The 22,982-nt window shown below is 33.5% G+C and overlaps 1 protein-coding gene and 1 long non-coding RNA gene across 4 annotated transcripts; both read left to right on the top strand.

The window, feature by feature from the left end:
* Nucleotides 1-927: 927 nt before the first annotated feature.
* Nucleotides 928-9,316, top strand: LOC116019819 (probable sulfate transporter 4.2). Its single transcript, XM_031260159.1, has 17 exons — nt 928-1,403; nt 2,044-2,092; nt 2,519-2,720; nt 3,145-3,313; nt 4,048-4,113; nt 4,234-4,341; nt 4,754-4,861; nt 4,953-5,018; nt 5,446-5,506; nt 5,683-5,810; nt 6,084-6,125; nt 6,832-6,948; nt 7,545-7,596; nt 8,122-8,260; nt 8,363-8,451; nt 8,537-8,613; nt 8,704-9,316. The coding sequence occupies exons 1-17, from the start codon at nt 1,056-1,058 to the stop codon at nt 9,022-9,024; spliced, it is 2,142 nt and encodes a 713-aa protein (XP_031116019.1). The 5' UTR covers nt 928-1,055; the 3' UTR covers nt 9,025-9,316.
* Nucleotides 9,317-10,686: 1,370 nt separating this feature from the next.
* Nucleotides 10,687-14,374, top strand: LOC116019239. 3 transcript variants are annotated; one of them, XR_004098677.1, is made up of 3 exons: nt 10,687-10,837; nt 12,521-12,865; nt 13,670-13,915. It is a non-coding gene; the product is annotated as an uncharacterized LOC116019239 (long non-coding RNA). The 3 variants fall into 3 exon arrangements; XR_004098679.1 differs by having other exon boundaries at nt 10,694-10,801; XR_004098678.1 differs by lacking the exon at nt 10,687-10,837 and adding an exon at nt 14,269-14,374 and having other exon boundaries at nt 12,458-12,865; nt 13,670-13,822.
* The last annotated feature ends 8,608 nt before the right edge of the window (nt 14,375-22,982 follow it).

Below are 22,982 nucleotides of genomic sequence, written 5' to 3' on the forward strand. Positions count from 1 at the left end.
TATATATATATATATATATATATATATATATATATATATATATATATATATATATAATTTGCGGGTCTTACAAATGAAAAATAAAAAATCAAAGTTAGCGGGTGCGCATCTCGTGCAGTTGACGCTCATCCTAACTACTTTTATAATTTTGTGGATTTTTTTTTGTTTCCACATTCTTTATCCTTCCTATGTTTTTTTGTTGTACTTAAAACATCTAGCAAAAATTCAAACAATTGAGAATGTTCTAAATCGTGTAATATAAAAAGTTGAACAATCATTTAATGATTAAGGTCACAATGCGAAGTTTACACGTGCACACAGATAGTAGTTGCACAATTCTCTTATCACTAAAAAAAATTTGAACAAAGCATACACATTTTTTTGAAGACAATAAAGCATACACATTTTTAATATTATATAGTTTCTTTATTTTTTCCTATATGATGTAAATTTACAAACAACGTAAAAATTACATAAAATGTGATAACCACGAACCAACAAACTTTCAAACGTGGACAAATTGCATTTGAGTGGACGATTAAATAAATCAAGAATGTCAATTTTATTTCTAAATTATACAAAAATACTCCTTAACAAATTTCTCCATCATTTATATTATTATCACTTTTCACCAGTTACTTATTTGTAAAATGAACATTTAATGTAATAAAAGTTAATCTTCTCAAAAAAAAAATGTAATAAAAGTTAACCTTTATACTAAAAATGAAATTTATGTCAATAATCTTTACTATATAATGATAATAATGATTGGGCTTAGAGGTAATAAATGATGTGACAAAACAAACGTTTTCTCATTTTATTATTATTATTATTATTATTATTATTATTATATTATAATATTAGATTTGATTTGATTTTTAAAGTGGAGAATCGGGTCCCTTATATGAAACGGAGTAAATGACAACCAATTACTTGCGTCTCTTTTGATACACCAATATTTTGTGCTATTATTCTCAGCCTCTAAAAGCTTTCCTCGCGGCGGCTCTGATGCTAGCCGGCGCACGCTACCTAGCCGACGCGCTTCTTTTTCAACAATGCGTAGGGAGATAACCTACGCGTCTCCAAGCTCCCGCGACCTCCGCGCTGGAGCTGCCGCCGCCGACTCGGCTCCTCTTTCGCCGCTTTCCTCCGCCGCCATGCGGACTTCCCGCCCCGTCAAGGTCATACCGCTGCAGCATCCGACGGATGCGGCGTCGCCCTCGCCGTCGGTTGCCGGCTCAGCCGTGTCGCGGTGGAGGGAGAAGGTCAAGCGGATGACGTCGACGGAGTGGATTGAGCTCTGCTTGCCTTGCTATCGATGGATTCGAACGTATAATTGGCGACAGGACTTGCAAGCTGATCTCATGGCTGGCATCACCGTGGGGATCATGCTCGTCCCTCAGGTCTCTCTTTCTCTCTACAGATGTTTGGCTCTGGAAATGTTTCATACTTTCATTTGCGCTTAGTTTAACATGTGTGTATACTGAGTATTTGAGTTTTTTTTTTTATAATTGATATGTGATATCTGACTGCGAGAAGCGGAGAATGGAACCAATGGATTGATTTTGCTGATATATCGAATTGATAGTTCACTTTGTCAGTTTGTCTTTATCGCTCAAATTTCATTTCATTTAAAAAAAAAAGGCAACATAGAAAATAAGCAGAGGAGTTTATTGGCTGATATTAAAGCAAGTTTCTGAGTTTTGATTAGTGGATGAATGTAAGCACTGTTTGTGAGTACCCGGGTACTGCTTCTTACTGACAGGTTACTGTTAAAATCACTTAAGAAAATGATGATTGGATAAGCTGGCCTTTTATTCAAGGCTTTACACTATGAGTGATTAAGTGCTACCCTATAATGCTTGGCCATTTTTAGATTGTGTTTTTTTCTTACCCTCTTATATAAAAAAAAAGCATTCTCTGGCATTCTATTTCCATAATAATGTGATTTTAAAGTACTCCATATCATTTGGATTGTTTATCAATCAAATCACCTGTGGCTCAATTTGAGATCAATTTCTAATCATGCGGTTATCTGAACAGTCAATGTCATATGCAAAGCTTGCTGGGCTTCAACCAATATATGGTCTTTGTAAGTATGCTACCTAATTTTAGTTTGATTGCTATTTCAAATTGAGTGAAATTTATTTTAGTAGGTATTTTAACATGAATGTTCTGAAAATTTCTGTTGACAGTGTGTTGATTCTTTCCGAGTGTGTGGTTTTAAGTTGTGCTACTACATTTGAAAATTACAAAAGAATAAAGAAGAGTTTTCACTTTATTCTTTCTGAGTTTCCTCTATCTTTAGTTGTGAAGAAACAAATTCTAGTTGGACTAAGCAATTGCATTGACTATTCAAGTTTATAATGGTAAATGATGTTAGGGGTATTGGCTAAGTGCTATATAATTGTTTTACAGGCCAACTTAATTTGGTGCCTGAATTGATATCCCATTCTTCAATCTGCTCATATATTAGTCTTCATAACTGTGGTTTTTGTTTCTGGATTTTGCATGTCAGATTCTGGTTTTATCCCAATATTTGTTTATGCAATTTTTGGGTCATCTCGCCAACTTGCAATCGGTCCAGTTGCATTAACATCACTGCTGGTCTCGAATGTCTTGAGTAGTACAGTAGACCCATCAGATGAGTTATACACGGAGCTTGCTATACTCTTAGCCCTTCTGGTCGGCATTTTAGAATGCATAATGGGGCTTTTAAGGTATTCTGGTTAAAGCTTGTTTCTTTGCTATACAATTTGTGTTTGCTGACAAATGAGCAGATATCAAGCTGTCACTTTTACTTCCAAATATTTAAATTCTTTAAACTCCTAGGCAGTAGGTTTTACTTATAGTTGTAGTTGTTTGGCATTCTTGGGAGCTATTTGATGTCCTTTAGGTGTTAGGGTGTGCAACCTTGTTTGGTTTTGTGGGAAATAATGATTAAAAAGTTATAAGTTAATAATTTGTTGCTTATCCAATGTGTACTGTGCAATAAGTATTTTCTGTGGGGATGGAGATTTGATATACATGTTTTTTCAGCTGTTCAAAATTTCCTTAGCCCACTTCTTTAGTAGATTGCTTGTATAACTGTATTCCTTTTCAACTTTTGCTGATATGTCTTATTTAATTTCTTCCCCAATTTAGGCTTGGATGGCTCATTCGTTTCATCAGTCACTCTGTGATTTCTGGTTTTACTACGGCCTCTGCTGTTGTTATTGGTTTGTCCCAAATAAAATATTTCCTAGGCTATGATATAGAACGAAGCAGCAAAATTATTCCACTTATCGAGAGTATTATATCTGGAGCAGATCAGGTATGCGTAATTGCCAAAACACTTAATTTTTAGGACAGAGTTCATTTACTTTATATCTTATGAAACTAATCTTGGTTGATCTTAGGCTGAAATATACAAAAAATTTGCATTTCTTTTCTGGCCTAGACACCTAGTCCTAGCATCAACTATATGCTGTCCAATGATCAATTAGGTTAAATTTTCCGTATTTGTGTTTTCTTGTATCTTTTTACTATTAACTCAAGTCATTTCATTAAGGCACCAAATAACTGTGTATTGTCATTATTGTGTGGTAGTTGTCTAGAATGACAATTTTGCAGAGCTTTGACATATTGGACTGCTCACTTTTGTCCCCAGGGCCCAAAAAAAATTGTTTTTGGACTAAGAACTCAAATCTACAAGTCCAGTCAGCCTTTTGTTTTGTTTGTTTTTTTTGTTTGTTTGTTTGTTTATTTGCTTTTTTTTTTTGTTTTTAAATTTAAAAAACAGTAAGAGAAAATCTAAAATTATTAGCTTCTTATTGGCTTAATTATCTATGGTGATGCCTCCTAAACCTAAGATTACTGGTTTAATTCCTCCTCAAAAGCCAAAAAAGTGTTTTTTTATTGAACACACTAGTCCTGCCAATATGTGAACTGGTGTGGCCTATGATATTGTTCATACATCAAGGTTAATTGTCAGATGTTAATTGGTTCTTAATTTACTGCTAGAAGAATTTTGTTTATTTATGTGCTAACTGTATTTTCTTTCTGTAGTTTTCTTGGCCACCTTTTGTAATGGGCTCAATCATGCTAGCTATTCTTCTTACCATGAAGCACTTGGTATGACTTCATTGACCTTTTCTTTTCATTCATTTTTTATTATTTTTTTTTTGTATTTTATATTTATATTTTATGCAGACTGCTAATGTTTCACATGCTTTCATTGGTCTTCCTCTTCAGGGAAAGTCAAGGAAGTATTTGAGGTTTCTACGAGCAGCTGGTCCTCTTACAGCTGTTGTTCTGGGTACAGTCTTTGTCAAAATGTTTCATCCGACTTCAATTTCATTGGTAAGAAAATAATTAAATTATATAAATACAAGCCTTTACTTATCCCAACCAAAAAAAGAAAGAAAAACGAAAAACATAATTAACTCAAACCTGTATAGGATCTCAACAATAGCCTAGTGAATGTTAAAAATAATCTTTTGCAGCATGATCTTGAGCTTCTCTTTTATTTGCCATGTTTCTTTGTATGCACCTTGATTGACTGCAAACAACTAACAAAATGTATCTTCACTTGCTAGAGCATGGTTGATTACATGTCAACTGACATTATCTGAGAACTTGTATTGACATTTAATGTTTTTCTTCAAGACTTCCCATTTCATTTAATACTCTATTACTCCGTATTATTTTTTTAATTTTAAATCAGTTATTATCCCTCACTGTGGGGCTTAAAATATTTTGCGCTTTGTTTTAGGTAGGAGAGATACCACAGGGGCTGCCAAAATTCTCTGTTCCTAAGGAATTTGACCATATACAGTTTTTGATTCCAACGACAATGCTTATTACTGGTGTGGCTATCTTGGTAGGCGAGCTCTGAGTATGCACTTGTATGTGTTTATGCTCTCTCACTCTTGTAGCAAACTCTATTAACTATACAACTTTTGAATGTGTAGGAATCCGTGGGCATTGCCAAAGCTCTGGCTGCAAAGAATGGATATGAGTTGGATTCAAATCAAGAGGTGTGCTTTCTAGGAAGCAAAGTTTCCTTGCTTATTTTTTCAGCTATTATTATTATATATATATATATAAATTCTTGAGTTAAGCTTAAATATTTAAACCTCCCCTTTTCTTTCATTATTTTCATAACCTTTAACCATGAGTTAATGTAAAGCATTGTAGGACATGCCATTGCCTTTAGATAATTAACCTTCAACTTGCTTATCTATCAAAAAGAATTTAGTTTCTCATTCTACTGAACATTCTCTCCCCAACATATATTATTCTCAAGTTCAATATCTAACAAATACAACTATACAAGAAATTTCAGCTTTAGATGGCTTCCTTAATCCTTACTTTTCTTGTTTTAATTCTTCACCAAATGTTTAAAGAACATTTTATGTGAATGTTTAAAGAACATTTATGTCATTGCTTATTTTTTACTAACAGTTATTTGGTCTTGGTGTTGCCAACATTTGTGGTTCGTTCTTCTCATCATACCCTACAACAGGTGAGACTTCACTTTGTAGAATTCCCATAATTCTTCAGAATTTGTATTACAACTAATTGCACTTATTAAAATGACCAAGAATTAGTATGATGCCTGAGATTCTAGTTTCTGTTTGTATTGGATGACTCACTATTTGATTCCTGAAGTAGGCTTCTTTTTCTTAATGTTTTTGTAAGGCTCTTTTTCTAGGTCTGCTGTGAATCATGAAAGTGGAGCAAGAACAGGCTTAACTGGGATTGTGATGGGAATTATCATGTGCTGTGCTCTTTTATTTTTGACGCCATTATTTGAATACATACCTCAGGTTGCGGTTTTGTGTTCTATTTATTTACAGAAATTTCAGTTTCACCATTGAAATCTACTCATGCATTTTATTATTCTCTGTTTATGAGTATATCCCAGTGTAATGTGTTTAGAGCAATCTTGGACCATGTGTATACTGTTTCATATTTCGCTGCCGGCTTCTACAATCATATTTCAACACTTTGCCAATTCTCTTCCAGAATTTTCATATACTTGAAATCACCAATTGCTAATCATTGTTCTTTGACTTCTTTCTATTATCTCTATTTTGCAGTGTTCTCTGGCTGCTATAGTGATATCTGCTGTAATTGGGCTGGTAGGTATAGCTTACTGTTAGATCAAGAGTTCTTGAGTAGTTACTATTCTTTATTTACCATTCTAAAGTTGCTTGCAATAATAGTTGTATATATCTTATGATATTACGCAATCTTTGTATCCTCTACTTGTTGTGCTCTCATTTAATCAAATGAAGTAGGGGTGATGATTTAGTTATGATTTGATCATCATAAACAATTTTTAATAGTATATGATAAAGTGTCATTCATATTGTTTTTCAGAACCTTTTCTTTCTCACATGTGTGGATGTTTTCCTTGGCAACCATAAACTGTTGAGCAAAGTTGCATACTTTAATTACACTTTGAATTGAAGGTATAATTATGCAGTGTCAATGAATGATCTTGCAATATTTCTTCAATCACACACTTTCTATTTAACTTTTTTCTCCATCACTGATATGATTTTCTAATTTTAAAAACTTCTTTCATATATTTCTCAATTTGTAAGTGAAATTCTCTTTTATGGTGCATCCTAATTTGATTTGATGTATCAGGCACCGACTCCTTTAGATTCAATTAAGATAGTGTTTTATTATTTGTCTTTATTCTTTGCATGTGACTTTCGATGGTGATAAGGTTATCTCATGCTCTTTACCCTTTCATCAGCTCATAATATGTTATCCAACTTTACATTGTGTGATGGTGAAATTGCAATTTCTCATTCTGGCAATAATTTGCTACTCCAGGTAGATTATGATGAAGCTATTTTTCTATGGCGTGTTGACAAGAAAGATTTTCTCCTGTGGGCAATTACTTGCATTACAACTTTGTTCCTTGGTATAGAGATTGGCGTCCTTGTTGGGGTTAGTGTATACATTATTTTGTGTTTTTTTTAAAGCTTATTTAGATTGTTGACATTATAGATTAAATTATCTATTTGTCATGTTTGGAAAAAATTATGAATTATGGATTGTACACACCTTTTAGCTCATTTAGACTAATAATCCATCAGTTGGAGTTGATTATTCACAATCCATAATCATAAACTTTATCAAACAGGTGCATGATTTTATCTTGGTTATCCATGAATTTTTTTAATCAAAATGATGAAAATTGGTTATCTATTGTATTAAGTTGATCTTAGATTGAATATTTTCTCATTTGACCATTGTACTTGTCATAGCTATACTAGAAATAAAAGGCTGCCTTCTATCCACCATCTTTTTTAGTTTTGTTGCCTGTGGACACTAAATATATACTGTGGTAGTTGACTGCATAAAATGCCTACTTTTAGTCCCCAAACATTATACACCTTGGCTCTCCTTTACTATTTCACTGGTAGTCTTATGTACACTCCATCCAGACCTTATATCGGAAAATATATTGATAATGATGATAAGCAGGCCATTTTTATCTACTCTCTTAATTTTGTAAACAAAGTTTACATTGATTGGTGCAGGTTGGTGTTTCACTTGCTTTTGTGATCCACGAGTCGGCAAATCCGCATATAGGTGAGCCTCGCCTACTGAAGTACTGGCATGGGAGACACTGAAAACACTTGTTCAACATTTTGATTGTCACCATCTAAACAAATCTCAAAATTGACTTTTGCACTCATCTTAATTCCTAAGTGATTCAATTACCCAATATGATGCCTTTTAGGAAGCTTTACCTCTGCAGTCTTTGCTTCTTTGCCTAGCTTCCTTCTACCAACAGAAGCAGATCTTCTGATCTTAGTCTTCTGGATTTCCTCTACTTTGTTCAAAATTTCTATTTAATTCAATTGTAAGGTTGGAGGTTCAACTCTTGTATGTGTGCATTATACTCCCGAGCAAGAGTCAAACCAGAATCAAATCCTAATTAGTCTCACAATGGTGGAGATACTGGATGTTGTATGCAAAAAAAAAAAATTATATTTATCTTTTGTTGTAGTTTTATGGGTGTTGCTGTGTGAATGGTTTTGGCGTCTACAGTTTCAGCTGTTGCAGGAATGCATAAATTGAGCACAACTTGATTGATATAGTTTTATCTTGTAGCTGTCCTGGGCCGTCTTCCTGGAACCACTGTCTACCGAAACATTCGACAATATCCCGAAGCATATACATACAACGGGATTGTGGTTGTTCGAATTGATGCGCCTCTTTACTTTGCCAACATAAGTTACATCAAGGACAGGTGAGAACACGTATTAGTTGAATAATCCATATTTTCTGTGCCAATTTGAAAGCTAAATTGCTTTGGGTTCATCATCTCTGTTAACCATTACTCTGTTGGCAGGTTACGGGAATATGAAATTGCAAAGGATGGATCCTCAAGTCATGGGCCAGAAGTTTCCAGAGTTCACTTCGTGATTATTGAGATGGCTCGTAAGTTTCTTATTATTTGAATGTTTTCCACTTCATACTGTAATAGAGATGTAATACCCCATTTTAATGCCTTTGCACATTTCAGCTGTTACATATATAGATGCTAGTGCTGTTCAAGCTTTGAAAGACCTCTATCAAGAATACAAGTCAAGGCACATTCAGGTTAGGAATCTAATCCTCTAAAAGATGCAACCAAAATAAATTCAGTATCATGAATTTCGATCTTTGTTTGTGAACCACATTGCATTGCAGCTAGCTATTTCCAATCCAAACCAAGAAGTTCTGGTATCTCTAGCAAAAGCGGGTGTGGTTGAACTAATCGGCAAGGAGTGGTACTTTGTTAGAGTCCACGATGCTGTCCAAATTTGTCTTCGACATGTACAGAGCTTAAACGAATTTCCCAACACACAGGAAGTATCATCAGACAACAGCCCGAATGCAATATTGTTCGAAAGGCTGCTAAAGCAGAGGAAAGACGAATTCTCAACTGCTGAGGTTGAGTCGGGCAATGGACGCTTTTTACAGTCCAAGGATGCAGACCCTCAACTGGAGCCTCTGCTGTCAAAGAAATAAAGCCGATACTACTCCCTGCAGTTTGTACCAGTAAATTGTCTATATTGATGCTGTGTATCCCTGTTTTATAGATTGGTTTTTATTTAGTTAGAATCTGAGGTAATTCATTGTAATGAACGATACTCCGTATGTTCATATGATGTCTGCTTCTTGTGTAATTATTAATTAATGCAGAGGAATAGTGCTCTACTATGATACCACCATTTCACGAATTCATTAGTGATGGTGTTTTCCTGTACGTTGTTTCTCTATTTAAGTGTCAATACTACGCAATACGTAATTTAGTCTTCAACTATATTGATTTTTTTATTTTTATTTTTTTTAAATTTAGTCCTAAACATCTTTGTGTGTTTAATTAGGTCTTTAACTTTGATGTTTTTATCCAGTTGAGTCATATGTTAAGATAACTTGGTAATTTCACTTCTATTAATACTCAATTTAGTCATTAATTCACCAAAGTCGATGATTTAATTAAACATAAAAAGACGTTGAGGACTAAAAATATTAACTCATTTAGAAATATTTATTTGAACAAATTAATGTTTTTTTTGAACATTTGGTTGATGATGATGATGATGATCACCATCTTCATCAAGAGTGTATTTGTTGACTAATGATTGTAATTCATTTTATACTCATTAAATATGTGTATAAAAATTATTTTTATATTTTAACAAGAATTTTTTTTTTAAAGTAAAATATACTCCGGTAATTCTTTTCAACTTTGTCTGAACTTTGAATATAGCAGTTGTACCCCGAAATAGAGAGGGATTGGAGTGAAAGTCAATATGAAGGGTCAGTGTACTATTTTTACAAAGTAGAGTCGCTATCTGTTCGCTTTCAAAAATAAAAAAAGAGTCGCTATCTGTCCGTGTCTAATGTCTTCGTCCAATAATGCGGCAAATATATCATGGGTCTGGATCCACCTTTCAAAATAGATTTTGTTTTAACTTGAGATTATTTTATATTTCATATTAAGTGGTAATTCACTAATCATGTTTAATAATCTTATCCTAAATTATGTTCATAATATTTGTTTTATATGTTCATAAACCTAAATTTTAATGTACGCAAATATTAAATTAAATGTACATCAAATATATTTCAATTCAGTCGATCGTAAATTCGTAACATTCTTTTGATATGTTCATATTGACCTTATTGTGAGTACTAATATACAAATATGTAAAATTTGTAGATTAATTAAGACAAATCTTGAAATTTACATCATCTACCAATCTCCAAACAAGTACACTGAGGTGTTTCGAGTAAAAACTTATGATGAAACTTTAAAATAAATTATATAAAATTGACAAATTGTAGTGATTAAATTATAAAATTTACATGTTTTATCTCTTTAAAGAAAATTTGTTATAATCTTTGATTTACAATAAAACTTTATCCGCTATTTGAAGATACATTTTACGTGAAATTTATATTATGAGCGTAATTAATAAAAATTAGTTATTTTAAACAAGAAAGTTATTTAAGTACTATTAACTCTGTTATAATTAAAAGAGCCACAATTATGCTTTCCTAAAAGAGTTAAATTAAAAATTTGATAATTATTAAATTAATTGTCTTACCACAATATTTGTGATAATAAACTGATAATACTGAATCTGGAAATCATCGCTACTCTCTTATCACAGAATTGCAGAAAATGATCTGGGAATTTACCGCCAATTGTCTAGGGAAAAACAAAAATGAAATTACCGCAGAACAGTCGCAATGGCCGAGGATTGGAGTCTCTGTAATTTTCTTCTCTTTGAGACGGGTAAAGAATTTCTGTTCCTACAACGTTTTACTTCCGGTAGGTCATCTTTTCAATCCCCTGATATTCTTCCTGAATCACACTGTTTTTGGGAATTGACAGATGCTTTTCCTTTCTTACGCAATCTCCAATAATTTACCGACAACAACATGACTTTTTATATATTATTTAATCTTAAATATCTGAAAACCTTGGAATTATTGAGATAATACTAGAATATGTGTTCAAGATCTCTAATCTGCAAAATATAGTGTAAATTTTGTGTTTAAATTCCAGTTGTTTCAGCCCTTTGTTGAAAGAAAAATTGGCCGATTGGAAAGTTAAATGCATACAGGATTAGGGCTCCGTTTGGTGGGATGGAATCCCAAATATGGGAATTGGATCAATCTGTAACAGGAATAAATTAAGGGAGGAATGATACTTAGATTCCTCATTTGTTATTCTTGAGTGTTGAAAAGGACAAAATGGTACTGAATGGAATAGGGATTCATAGGAAATCATGATTAGATGGACTAGAAACACCTCACACTTTAAGAAAATCATAGATTAGAATGGTGATCATGCTTACTTGATTCCTACCTACTAAACAGATGAGTGTGAGTTAAGAACCAAAAAGATTCCTTTGCCTGCTGTACTCGAGTGTATGCCAAAAAATGTTTTAACTTATATGGATAAGTGATTGGATGTCGTAGAGTAGCAGAAAGGATTTGTGGCGTGACTTATATTCTTTGAGAATTGTTTAGCAAAATATTAGGAGTAATAGTCCGCTGCGTAAAAATGGCTGGTTCTGTTTGGGCATTTAAGTGACTATCTACAGTCTACTACCATGAAATACTTAGAAATTTTATCTGTTTAAAATGAATCTTCATGTTTTGTGTCCATTCAAACAGAAATTGGCATTTCTGGAGTGACTTGAGGTGATATAAGGGTTAATTCTGTCTCTAGGATATCTTTTTTTTTTTTGTCCTTTTCTCCATGGGAAACTCAATGAATCTTTAAATAAACGGTACAATAAGTCGTCTTTCATCAATCACTGAATATTAACAACAATAATTTTTCTTTTCTTACATGTTAGGAGAATTCTTTGGCCACTGAGGTAGAACATGTTCTCTGAGGTTGAAAGTTTGACTCTTGATTGTCAAAATATTATCATTATTGTCTGCATTGCTTTATCTTTGGAATGCTACCAATAATAAGCATGGTTGTCAATTTCATTATTATCATATTGAAATTATTATTATTATTAATTAATTAATTAATTATTTGTGGTAACTGGTAAACAAATTTAAAGATACTTGTCAAAACATATGATCTGTATGTCATTTATAAGCTATCAATCATCAACGTGAGGTTATAGGTGATTGCGTTTAAATGTTAAATGCTTGTTCATTTATTTGTTTCTCTTGTCTAATCCATCTCAAGCTGGAAACCTGATTGTATATCACTAGGATACTACATCAACATATATCTTTTACCTCCGTTATTTAATGACTTCATCCCTATTTTAATATTCATTGGTTACCCGTGAATTAGTTGGGCCCACCATGAGTTATTACATTTCTATCATCTCTTTCTTTATTGAAGTTTATTAAAGAAGAAACCAACTTTCTCTCTTGTTTAAATGTCTAGTTGCTATAGTGCCAGACAACTGTGTGTCTTTTTGCTAAGAATACAAAACTGTGACTACAGTTGTAAGTTGTAACAATGATATGTTTTGAACAGATTCAGGGAAAAAATAAAACTGTTCAAAGGGGATGAAGAAAGAAGTGTGTGCTTGCTCTCAGAGTGGAAAGGGGCCATGTGGTTGTGTGCACTTAGCCACATGATTAGTTATCAAGCAAGTACAGTAACGATCCTAATGATGGTCAATGGCAATTGCAGAATTGGCTTACTTGATTGAATCATGAAAAGAGTCATCGAAAGTAGCAGTGTAAGTTTCCATAAATGGTAATAGTGCACCCACATGCCTCGACCTTTCTGGAGAAGCGGTGAGGGACAACAACTTGTAAAGCAACCTGACAATGAGCTGAGTACTGGTTGAAAGGTGCATTGCACAGTTAATTCTAGGTGAGCATCTTAAAGAATTTAGACTACCTTGCAATTTTTGTGGGTCATTGGTTAATATTATGCCAAATGGTAACCAGGTCCTGCCAAACAAACGTTCTGCAGAAGCGTTTACTTTGGCAAATTTAATTACTTTTAGACATGGAAATTATGACTGTGCTTGGTTCACAAGACCAAACTAATACTTTCTCCGTCCCATTTTATGTGTCTTGTTCGGTTAATGAGGTCTGGCTGAAGCTATTTTCAATTCAATTTTTCAGTGTTAAGTTTAGTATTAGTATATAAAGTTTATATATTTAGAAACTACATTAAAAACGCTATTAAACACAAAAAATCAAATTTAAAAATAATTAAAAAATACTAAAGAAAATAAGCAAGGAAGAAAGAGTTGGTTTAACCAATGAATTGTAAACCTGAGGGGTAAAATGGGATAGAGGGAGTATCTAATTACGAAAATTGTTTATCGAACAATTCTTCTTTGTGTAACCTTTTTTGGATGTTTTATATCTGTCACATGCCAGTATTTCAATCACTTTGCCTTGTAAACTGACCTAGCAAAATTAGTATATTACGTGTACCGTCGCCCTAGTGCATTGAATCAGTTGTCCATGCCTTTGCTAGGGACTGGTAGATGATTGCTTCACCTAAGCAAGCAATTTGTTGTATTGCAGTTTGGCTGCTTCGGGTTGGGTATTACCACCTTGGATTTTAAACAGTGGACATGTGTCAATCATTTACATAAGCATTGGGGGATTTATCTGTCTATCCCTTAATAAAACAGTTTTTACTATGCATTTCTTATTGCAGTGTGGGACCTGTTAATCACGTGGGGGACGCTGCCTGTTGCTAATGGGATTGCTCTAATTCTACAAGACAAGGAAATTGTCATTTGCAAATCTCTAATCCCCACTCCACCAATAATCATCCATCTCCCACGTGGGAGTCCGGGCCCCTCTCCTAGTATTACTTCTTTCTTCACAATATATAGTTGCTCCTTTCTCAGCTCATGATCTCACTTATCACACACCACCATATTCCTTCTCAGCATTTCTTTCATTTAATTTCCTGCTTGTTTCATTAAGCTCGTTTTGGCAAGAAACAGATACTAAATCAGTATGGGTGACTCCTCTGCTTCATATATACATATGGTAAATCAAAACTGATGCAACTTCTGCTTCTGGCCACTGTTAATCACTCTTCATAAAATAATCTTCATAGTTTCTGGTTGTTCAAGCTGTCTGTCTTTGGATGCACATGCACTTGCTTTTCTTTTCATTCGACTTGATTGTTTGAAGCTATATTTCCAGAAAGCTTTTCTTGTTACAAATAAATAAATAAATAAATAAATAAATAAATAAATATATATATATATATATATATGATCATCTAATCTAATCTAAATCTAGGTTCAGCACCTGATAGAGAAGTGCCTGATTTTCAACATGACAAAAGAGGAGTGCATGGAAGCTCTGTCCAAGCATGCAAACATCAAACCAGTCATTACTTCAACGGGTTAGTGTTTTGTGCTTTTTATATCCCTAATCTTTCATGTCCAATATCATAGGCCTGAGACCCAATGTATAAGAGATCTCTGGACCAATCCTCACTACCCCCCACTCCCCCCCTCCCCTTTTCTCCCCTTGTTGTATTTATTAAAAAAAGAAAAAAAAACTGTTGTTATCATATGCATGCATGCAGTAACATGGCTTTAGATATGTATTCAACCACTGTATATATAATCCTGTAAAGAGTCTGCTTTTGGGATAAAGGATAAACTGAAAGAACTTCAGATTTAAAAGGTAAGGAGTAGTTTAGTTGTTTAGATAAACTAAAGCTTTTTTGGAAGCCGACAAACTGCGTGTAGCTACAATATGATTCAGTGATTGATTTTGCAGTATGGAACGAGTTAGAGAAAGAGAACAAAGAATTCTTCGAGGCATATTCTCAATCTCAGATGAAAAAGAACCGAATGACAGAGGCAGAGGCCATCGCTCTGATCCATAACCCATTTTCAGACCATGAAGATACTAACAAAGATTCAGACAAATGATCATTCCACCATTACAGTGAAAATGATCTAACCTTGGCGGTGTTGCTGGCTGCAGGTTTCAACACTACTTCCTATCGAGCTAATCTTATCACGCCCGTTTGTTTAATCTATGAAGACATAGTAAGTACCACTTGCGACGACATTATTACTAAGATTCATGCAGATGATATACTCAAACATGCTTGCTCTGAATTCTTGGGGAAAGATTGATTAGCATTTAACAAGGTTGGTAAATCATATGCAGACATTTAGAAACCGTTATCCTAGTCCTTGTAGACATGGCTCCACTTCTGCTGTCATTTAGCTGTGTACGATTGTACATATTTACAAGCCTGTCGTTAGTTACATATTGTGGGGGCTGCTTTTTTGTATATTCCCATGTTATTACACAAAAATAAAGTTGTAATGGATTTTCAGTTTTGATATTTGTCCAGCACTGTTTTGTAGACATGGCTCCACTTCTGCTGTCCTTTAGCTGTGTACGATTGTACATATTTACAAGCCTGCCGTTAGTTACATATTGTGGGGGCGGCTTTTTTGTATATTCCCATGTTATTACACAAAAATAAAGTTGTAATGGATTTTCAGTTTTGATATTTGTCCAGCACTGTTTTGTAGACATGGCTCCACTTCTGCTGTCCTTTAGCTGTGTACGATTGTACATATTTACAAGCCTGCCGTTAGTTACATATTGTGGGGGCGGCTTTTTTGTATATTCCCATGTTATTACACAAAAATAAAGTTGTAATGGATTTTCAGTTTTGATATTTGTCCAGCACTGTTTTGTAGACATGGCTCCACTTCTGCTGTCCTTTAGCTGTGTACGATTGTACATATTTACAAGCCTGCCGTTAGTTACATATTGTGGGGGCTGCTTTTTTGTATATTCCCATGTTATTACACAAAAATAAAGTTGTAATGGATTTTCAGTTTTGATATTTGTCCAGCACTGTTTTGTAGACATGGCTCCACTTCTGCTGTCATTTAGCTGTGTACGATTGTACATATTTACAAGCCTGTCGTTAGTTACATATTGTGGGGGCTGCTTTTTTGTATATTCCCATGTTATTACACAAAAATAAAGTTGTAATGGATTTTCAGTTTTGATATTTGTCCAGCACTGTGTTCCCCTTGCATTTTGTTTTTCTTGTTTGGATGAGATGATTGGATCAAGTATTATCCTCCATTCTATTAAATATCTTCCTACCCAAATTGGGAAGAAAATGGTTAGAAAATTCATATTTATTTCACAACATACTATTCAGTTTGAACCCCACTGCTCTTGCCCTGCAGATAGCTGAAGGAGGTAAATTGCAGGATGTTTTTTAATTGGCCTTCAAACCTTCAAATGCATGTAAACTAGTGTTCAGAATAGGATTCCATCCTTCAGGCCTCTAAACTTGTGAGTTGTGATAGCTAGCAAAGTAAATCTCTCGTCTTTTTGATCATGACCAAAGACTGAAAATCAATGAAAAGGGAGAAAAACATGGTGATATTTTTGTAATTATTTATAATTATGATTGTGCATTTAGAAATGTTTGACGGTGCATTTAAAAACTCTTGTGATAACACAGTGGAGGAGGGCTATGAGAATCAAGTAGCGCCTTCCGTGCGCTCAAAGCATTTCCAAATGCACTGTCAAGCATTTCTAAATGCATTGTCATACATTTATAAATGATTGAAAAATCACTAGTTGCCCGTTTATTTTTTTAATTTTAAAAAAATTAAAAATTTTTAATCTTTTAAATTTTTTAAAAGACATGGTAATTATAAACTATTTAATATTTTAATAGTTAATACTAAAATATTAAATATTAACATAAAAACATCTAAGGTTTGAATGATTTAAGGTTATTTCGCTCAAAATGACGTCGTTGAGTGAAATAACCTTTTCTTTCTTCTTTTTTTTTTTTACAAAAAAAAAACTGAGAGGAAACAATAGCTAGTCGGCCTAGTCGGCCGCCTAGATCACCGATTATGGTGATATGCCAGGCGGTCTACCTGCGCCTAGGCGCGATTTTTGCAACCCTGCTAAATGCACAATCGTAATGACACGGGGGGAAGGTGATGAGAATTGGGTAGTGCTTTATGTGCACCGTTAAGCATTTCTAAATGCATTGTCAAGTATTTCTAAATGTACAATCATAATGACACGGGGAAGGTGATGGGAATCAAATAGTGCCTTCCATGCACTCAAAGCATCTTCAAATACACTGTCAAGCATTTCTAAATACACCGTCAAGTATTTTTAAATGCACAATTATAATTACAGAAAATTACAAAAACACCACTATATTTTTCTCTATTTTCATTGATTTTCATCATTTGATCATATTTAAATGAACGGACCATATTTATCTTCACATCCGCTACTTGGCATGTGGACACACACACATATAATTTTTTTGGAGATTTTTTTTTAAATGGAAAAAAGGAAAAAAAAGAAAAAAGAAAAAAAAAAGAAAAAAAAAGGAGAGAGTTTAAGAAGTGGATGCTGGTGAATGCATTTTCTAAATTGGAATGAAGAGATAAAAGAAACATTAATTCATGAGATGCTCCCTTGGTTATACTGTTTTTCTCCCTTCTACTTGTGATAAATAATGATAATGTCCTTAAAAACATATGGAGTACTTGATGATAATAGTACTTCCTATCAAGTCTATTTTCTTGTACGATTGATTTTATAAGATGAAAGTTTGTTTTCTCTCCCTTTTAATTTACTTGTGATAATGTCCTTAAAAACATATTTGATAGTACTTCCTATTAAGTCTATTTTTCATTTTAAAAGGTGAAAGTTTACTTTTTCTCTATTAAAAGTTCATGTTGGGAAAGGTAAAAAAAAAAAAAAATTTTGAAAAGGGAAAGGAAAAAATATCTAATCTAAAAACATAATAAATGTAAATGAAGGTTATATCCCTCATTTATGTCTGTTTTTTCGTTAAATTTTTTTGTACATTATTCTATAAAAGTTGTACTACATAATATTTTGGACAAATATACCCCTACCGTTATAACTTCCGTTATCTTTTCCACTATTGTTACTATGCACATGCATCCACCATATATTTTCTTATCTTCTTCAATAATAATAATAATATATACTCAATTTATAAAAAAAAAATATATACACATTAAATATTAGAGTTATATGTTAGTTATTTTTTTAAAATATAAATATTCAATTTATAAAAATATTTTACATTATTATTATTATTATTATTCAATTTATAAAAATATTTTACATTATTATTATTATTATTATTATATTTATAAAAATATTTTACATTATTATTATTATTATTATTATTATTATTATTTACTATATTAAAATTTAAATAAATTTAAAATTTTAATATAAAATATTAATATTGGGCACCTATTTTTTACGCATCGCGCATAAGAAAAACTAGTAAAATATCTAAAAACATAATAAATGTAAATGAATGTTATACCCCTCATTTATGTCCGTTTTTTCGTTAAATTTTTTCGTACATTATGCTATAAAAGTTGTACTACATAATATTTTGGACAAATATACCCTTACCGTTATAACTTCCGTTATCTTTTCCACTATTGTTATTATGCACGTGCATCCACCATATATTTTCTTATCTTCTTCAATAATAATAATAATAATATATACTCAATTTATAAAAAATAATATATACACATTAAATATTAGAGTTATATGTTAGTTATTAAAAATAATAATAATATATACTCAATTTGTAACAAAGTCAGTAGTACTCAAAAAATAATAATAATAATATATACACATTAAATATTAGAGTTATATGTTAGTTTTTTTTAAATATAAATATTCAATTTATAAAAATATTTTACATTATTATTATTATTATTATTATTATTTACTATATTAAAATTTAAATAAATTTAAAAATTTAATATAAAATATTAATATTGGACACCTATTTTTTGCGCATCGCGCATAAGAAAAACTAATAAAATAATATAAGAGCGGAATAAGGATATTAATATAAAATTATAAAAGTATATTAATGATACAATTATATTAATAACGCACATTGAAAAGTCTATATTTATAAAAATCTCAGCAGTAATTTTTAATAGTGTCCCTTCTATTTGTGATGAGGTCCTTAAAGACATAACCAAATTTTTTTTTCTATTTTTCTGGAGAAAGTGTTTAAAAAATGGAAAAAAAGGAAAAAAGAGAATTTGAAAAGTTGATACTTGTGAATGTATTTTCTAAATTGGAATGAGCAGATAAAAAGAAATGTTAATTCATGAAATGCTCACTTGATTATAATATTTAAAAAAAAAAACCATTTTCGTTCTAGAATATATAAGCGTTTCATAATTAAGATTTTAATGATATGAAATTAGAAGTTTTTTTTTTTTTTTTTTTTAGGAAATGAAATTAGAAGTTAAAAATCAAAACAGTAAAATCTATATAGTGAAGGGACTATTTCAAAACTTAACTCGATAAAACAAATGGTGATTTTCACAAAAAGATTGACTTTGAGATATAAAGTAAAAGTCCATACATGATTTCAGTAGTGAGATAACTTGTTCAAAGTTTGAGTCTGCCGAGTCATTTTCATCAAAATTTTTGCTATATAATTGAGTAAATCTCACTTTCAGCCACCGAGTATTATAACATTGTCTATTTAATTATACTTTTTTAAGTTTTACATTATTACATCTTTAACTTTCAATTGTTGCCCACAATTGGTCTTTTTATTTAAATTTATGTCATTCTTGTTTAATAAAGATAACGAAGGGTGTGTTTGGTAATCCGAAAAATGATTTCTGAAAATCATTTTTCGGGTTTTTGGTGTTTGGCAACATCTGAAAAATGTGGTCAACGAAAAACACTTTCCGTTGACCACGGAAAATGAGCTCATGTTTCCGGAAAAAGACTTCCGGACAAAAAATTCGGAAGTCATTTTTCGGAAACGGAAAATGGCTTCGTGCGACCTTTTTTTGTAAAAAAAAAATTATTTCTAATTTCTAATAAATATTATTAGTTTATATATTTTTATATTTTAAATAAAATAATACAAATATATAATTATACATTTCTACTCATTTTTCGGAAAATGAACCAAACACACACATATAGTTTTCCAGAGTACATCCAAACACTGAAAATGAACTCATTTTCCGGAAAATGACTCATTTTTCAGAAAACATTTTCCATAAGTCATTTTCCTGCTTTCCAAACACACCCTAATATGTAGTTTCATCATTCAATTAAAAAGTTTATGAGAGGGGAGAGAGAAATGAGATATTGAGACAAAATGTTTCAATAATTAAATTTCATATCAATCATCTTTATTAAACGATGAAATGATATAAATTTAAACATAAGAGTAACTGTGATAAACAAATGAAAGTACAAAATGCAGTGAGATAAAATCAAAAGAACATGACTAAAACAATAGTTGATAATTAAAAGTGGAATTTGCTCATTAATTTTTTTTGAAAACCAAGCCGAAGCAATCATATTAAAATAAACCCGAAATACAATTAGGAGGAGAAGAAACCCACTCCCCAATGACAGAGGAAGAACCAGCCGCCCGTGCAAGCACACGAGCAACGTGATTCGCTGACCTTCTGACATGGCGAACCACAGTGTTCCCAATGTCACAAGCAATGATACGACATTTCTGAATAACTAAACCAACATGCGAATAGTCTTGTCTACCAGAATTATAACTATTACAAAAATTCAAACAATCAGACTCAACTAAATAACCAACACTAGAACGACTCTTAATCCATGCTAACGCTTCTTTTAACTGCCATAGCCTCTGCGAGATAGGGATCCTTGCCACACATCAATCGGCCGCTACGAGCAGCCACAAAAACGTCCTGATGATCTCTTAAAACTGCTCCATACGTTACTGTATTCTCATGCAGCACTGCGTCTACATTACATGAAATCATTCCCAAAGGTGGCGGTGACCAAGTAACAGGATTAGCATCCATGTGTTGAGTAGTTGATGGGGTAGCCTACAGATCTCGCCAAGTCACAAGCAAAGAATTAATATAATTATGCATAGCTTCCAATGTCCACACCTTTCCATGCCAAATGAGATCATTTCAATTCGAACCAGCCAAATAACCCAAAATCTAGCAACCATGTTCACAGAATCCTCCACACAGGCTTGGCGCAAAGTGGACTTCACAAATTCTACAAATGATCTACCAAGCAGTACGTCATTACAGCCCCAAACCTGTGTGGCAATAAATGAGTTACAGTCTCCGTATCAAATGGACAGAAAGGGCAACCACCACCAATCCACACACGTTTGGATTGTAAAACATCACGAACAGGTAGTATATTTCTCACGCAACGCCAAAGGAAATTCTTAACCTTTGGAGGAACTGGGAGATTCCATAAACGACCCCAATCGGAAAACAGCACATTAGAATCTTGGACTAAAAAATTATGCATGAGTAAATGATAGCCATGTCTTACCGTGTACTGCCCTCTAACATCCCCTTTCCAACACCAAGTGTCATGATAATTAGGTGAAATCGGGGTGTTCAAAATCCTTGGGACATCGTAACTAGAGAAATGATCACGGACCACCTCATCATCCCAATCACCATTTGCAGTCATAAGATTACAGACCTTAGCTTCTTTCAACTCTTCAATGCACCCAGTCTGTAAAGCCGAGTCCACCGAATCTGCTAACCAAGGCCAGTCCCATACCATGGTATTTTTTCCATCACCTACCCTGCGAACAACACCTTCCCGAAGTAAGTTCTGTCCAGCTAGGATACTACGCCAAATATAACTCGGATTACTACCAAGTTTAGCCGATAGAAAACAGTCATTAGGAAAATACCTGGCTTTCAGCACTCTACTCATCAAGGAATATGGGGAAGCTCTACTCATCAAGGAATATGGGGAAGTGAGTAAACGCCATCCCTGCTTTGCTAACAATGCAACGTTGAACTCATGAAGGCGCTTAAAGCCTATCCCACCGTATTGTTTAGGGATAGACATCCGTGACCAACTCATCCAATGAATACCTCGATTAACCGCCCTGCCATGCTGCCACCAAAACCTGTTCATGATGTTCTCAATGGTGTGACACACACCAATAAGGAGCAGAAAAACTGACATAGAGAAGATAGGCATTGCATGCGCGACACTCTTTAAAAGCACCTCCTTTCTAGCACGGGTTAATAATTTTTTTTGCCAAGAATTAACCCTTTTCCCTCACTCTTTGCTCAACATACCTGAACACCACCTCCTTTCCAGCACGGGTTAATAATTTTTTTTGCCAAGAATTAACCCTTTTCCCTCACTCTTTGCTCAACATACCTGAACACCGCAGTTCTATTTCTCCCGAGGAAAGATGGTAATCCCAAATAACGCCCGAAGTCCTAGACCTGCTGAACATGAAAAACTGATGCCACATGGTCTCGCATGTCAGACCTCGTATTAGTACTGAACATAATACTAGATTTTTCAAAATTTACCACTTGACCCGAAGCCCGACTATAGAGCAGCAAACAATTTCGGACCTCCTGTGCTTCTGCATCAGTTGATTTGAAAAACAACAGGCTATCATCGGCAAAAAATAAATAAATGGGACACGGGGGTGCTCCCCTAGCTACCTTTACACCATGAATTTGCCCTTGAGTTTCTTTCTGCTGTAATAGAAGAGACAAACCTTCAGCACAAACAATAAATAAATAGGGCGATAAAGGATCCCCTTGCCGGATACCCCTAGAAGGAATCACAGTTCCCACTTCTCCCCCATGGATACCCCTAGAAGGAATCACAGTTCCCACTTCTCCCCCATTTACCATGATGTTGTACCGAACTGAAGTCACGCATAATAACACGAGATCAACCCACCCTCGGGCGAATCCCACGCATAATAACACGAGATCAACCCACCCTCGGGCGAATCCCAATGCTAGAAGCATGCCCTCAAGGAAGCTCCATTCCATCCGATCATAAGCTTTTGCCATATCTAGCTTCAGCGCAGCCCACCCAACACTACCTTCCCTTTTCCTCCTCAAGTAATGACCAATCTCCCCCGCCACAATAATGTTATCAGAGAT

The sequence above is a fragment of the Ipomoea triloba genome, chromosome 5, assembly GCF_003576645.1.
Source record: "Ipomoea triloba cultivar NCNSP0323 chromosome 5, ASM357664v1".
In the NCBI taxonomy this organism is placed as follows: domain Eukaryota; kingdom Viridiplantae; phylum Streptophyta; class Magnoliopsida; order Solanales; family Convolvulaceae; genus Ipomoea; species Ipomoea triloba.

Coding starts and splice junctions, on each gene's coding strand:
- LOC116019819 (XM_031260159.1), top strand. CDS start 1,056: ATGCGTAGGGAGATAACCTACGCGTCTCCAAGCTCCCGCGACCTCCGC. Junction 1,404..2,043: donor GGATCATGCTCGTCCCTCAG/GTCTCTCTTTCT, acceptor TTATCTGAACAG/TCAATGTCATATGCAAAGCT. Junction 7,597..8,121: donor GTCGGCAAATCCGCATATAG/GTGAGCCTCGCC, acceptor TTTATCTTGTAG/CTGTCCTGGGCCGTCTTCCT.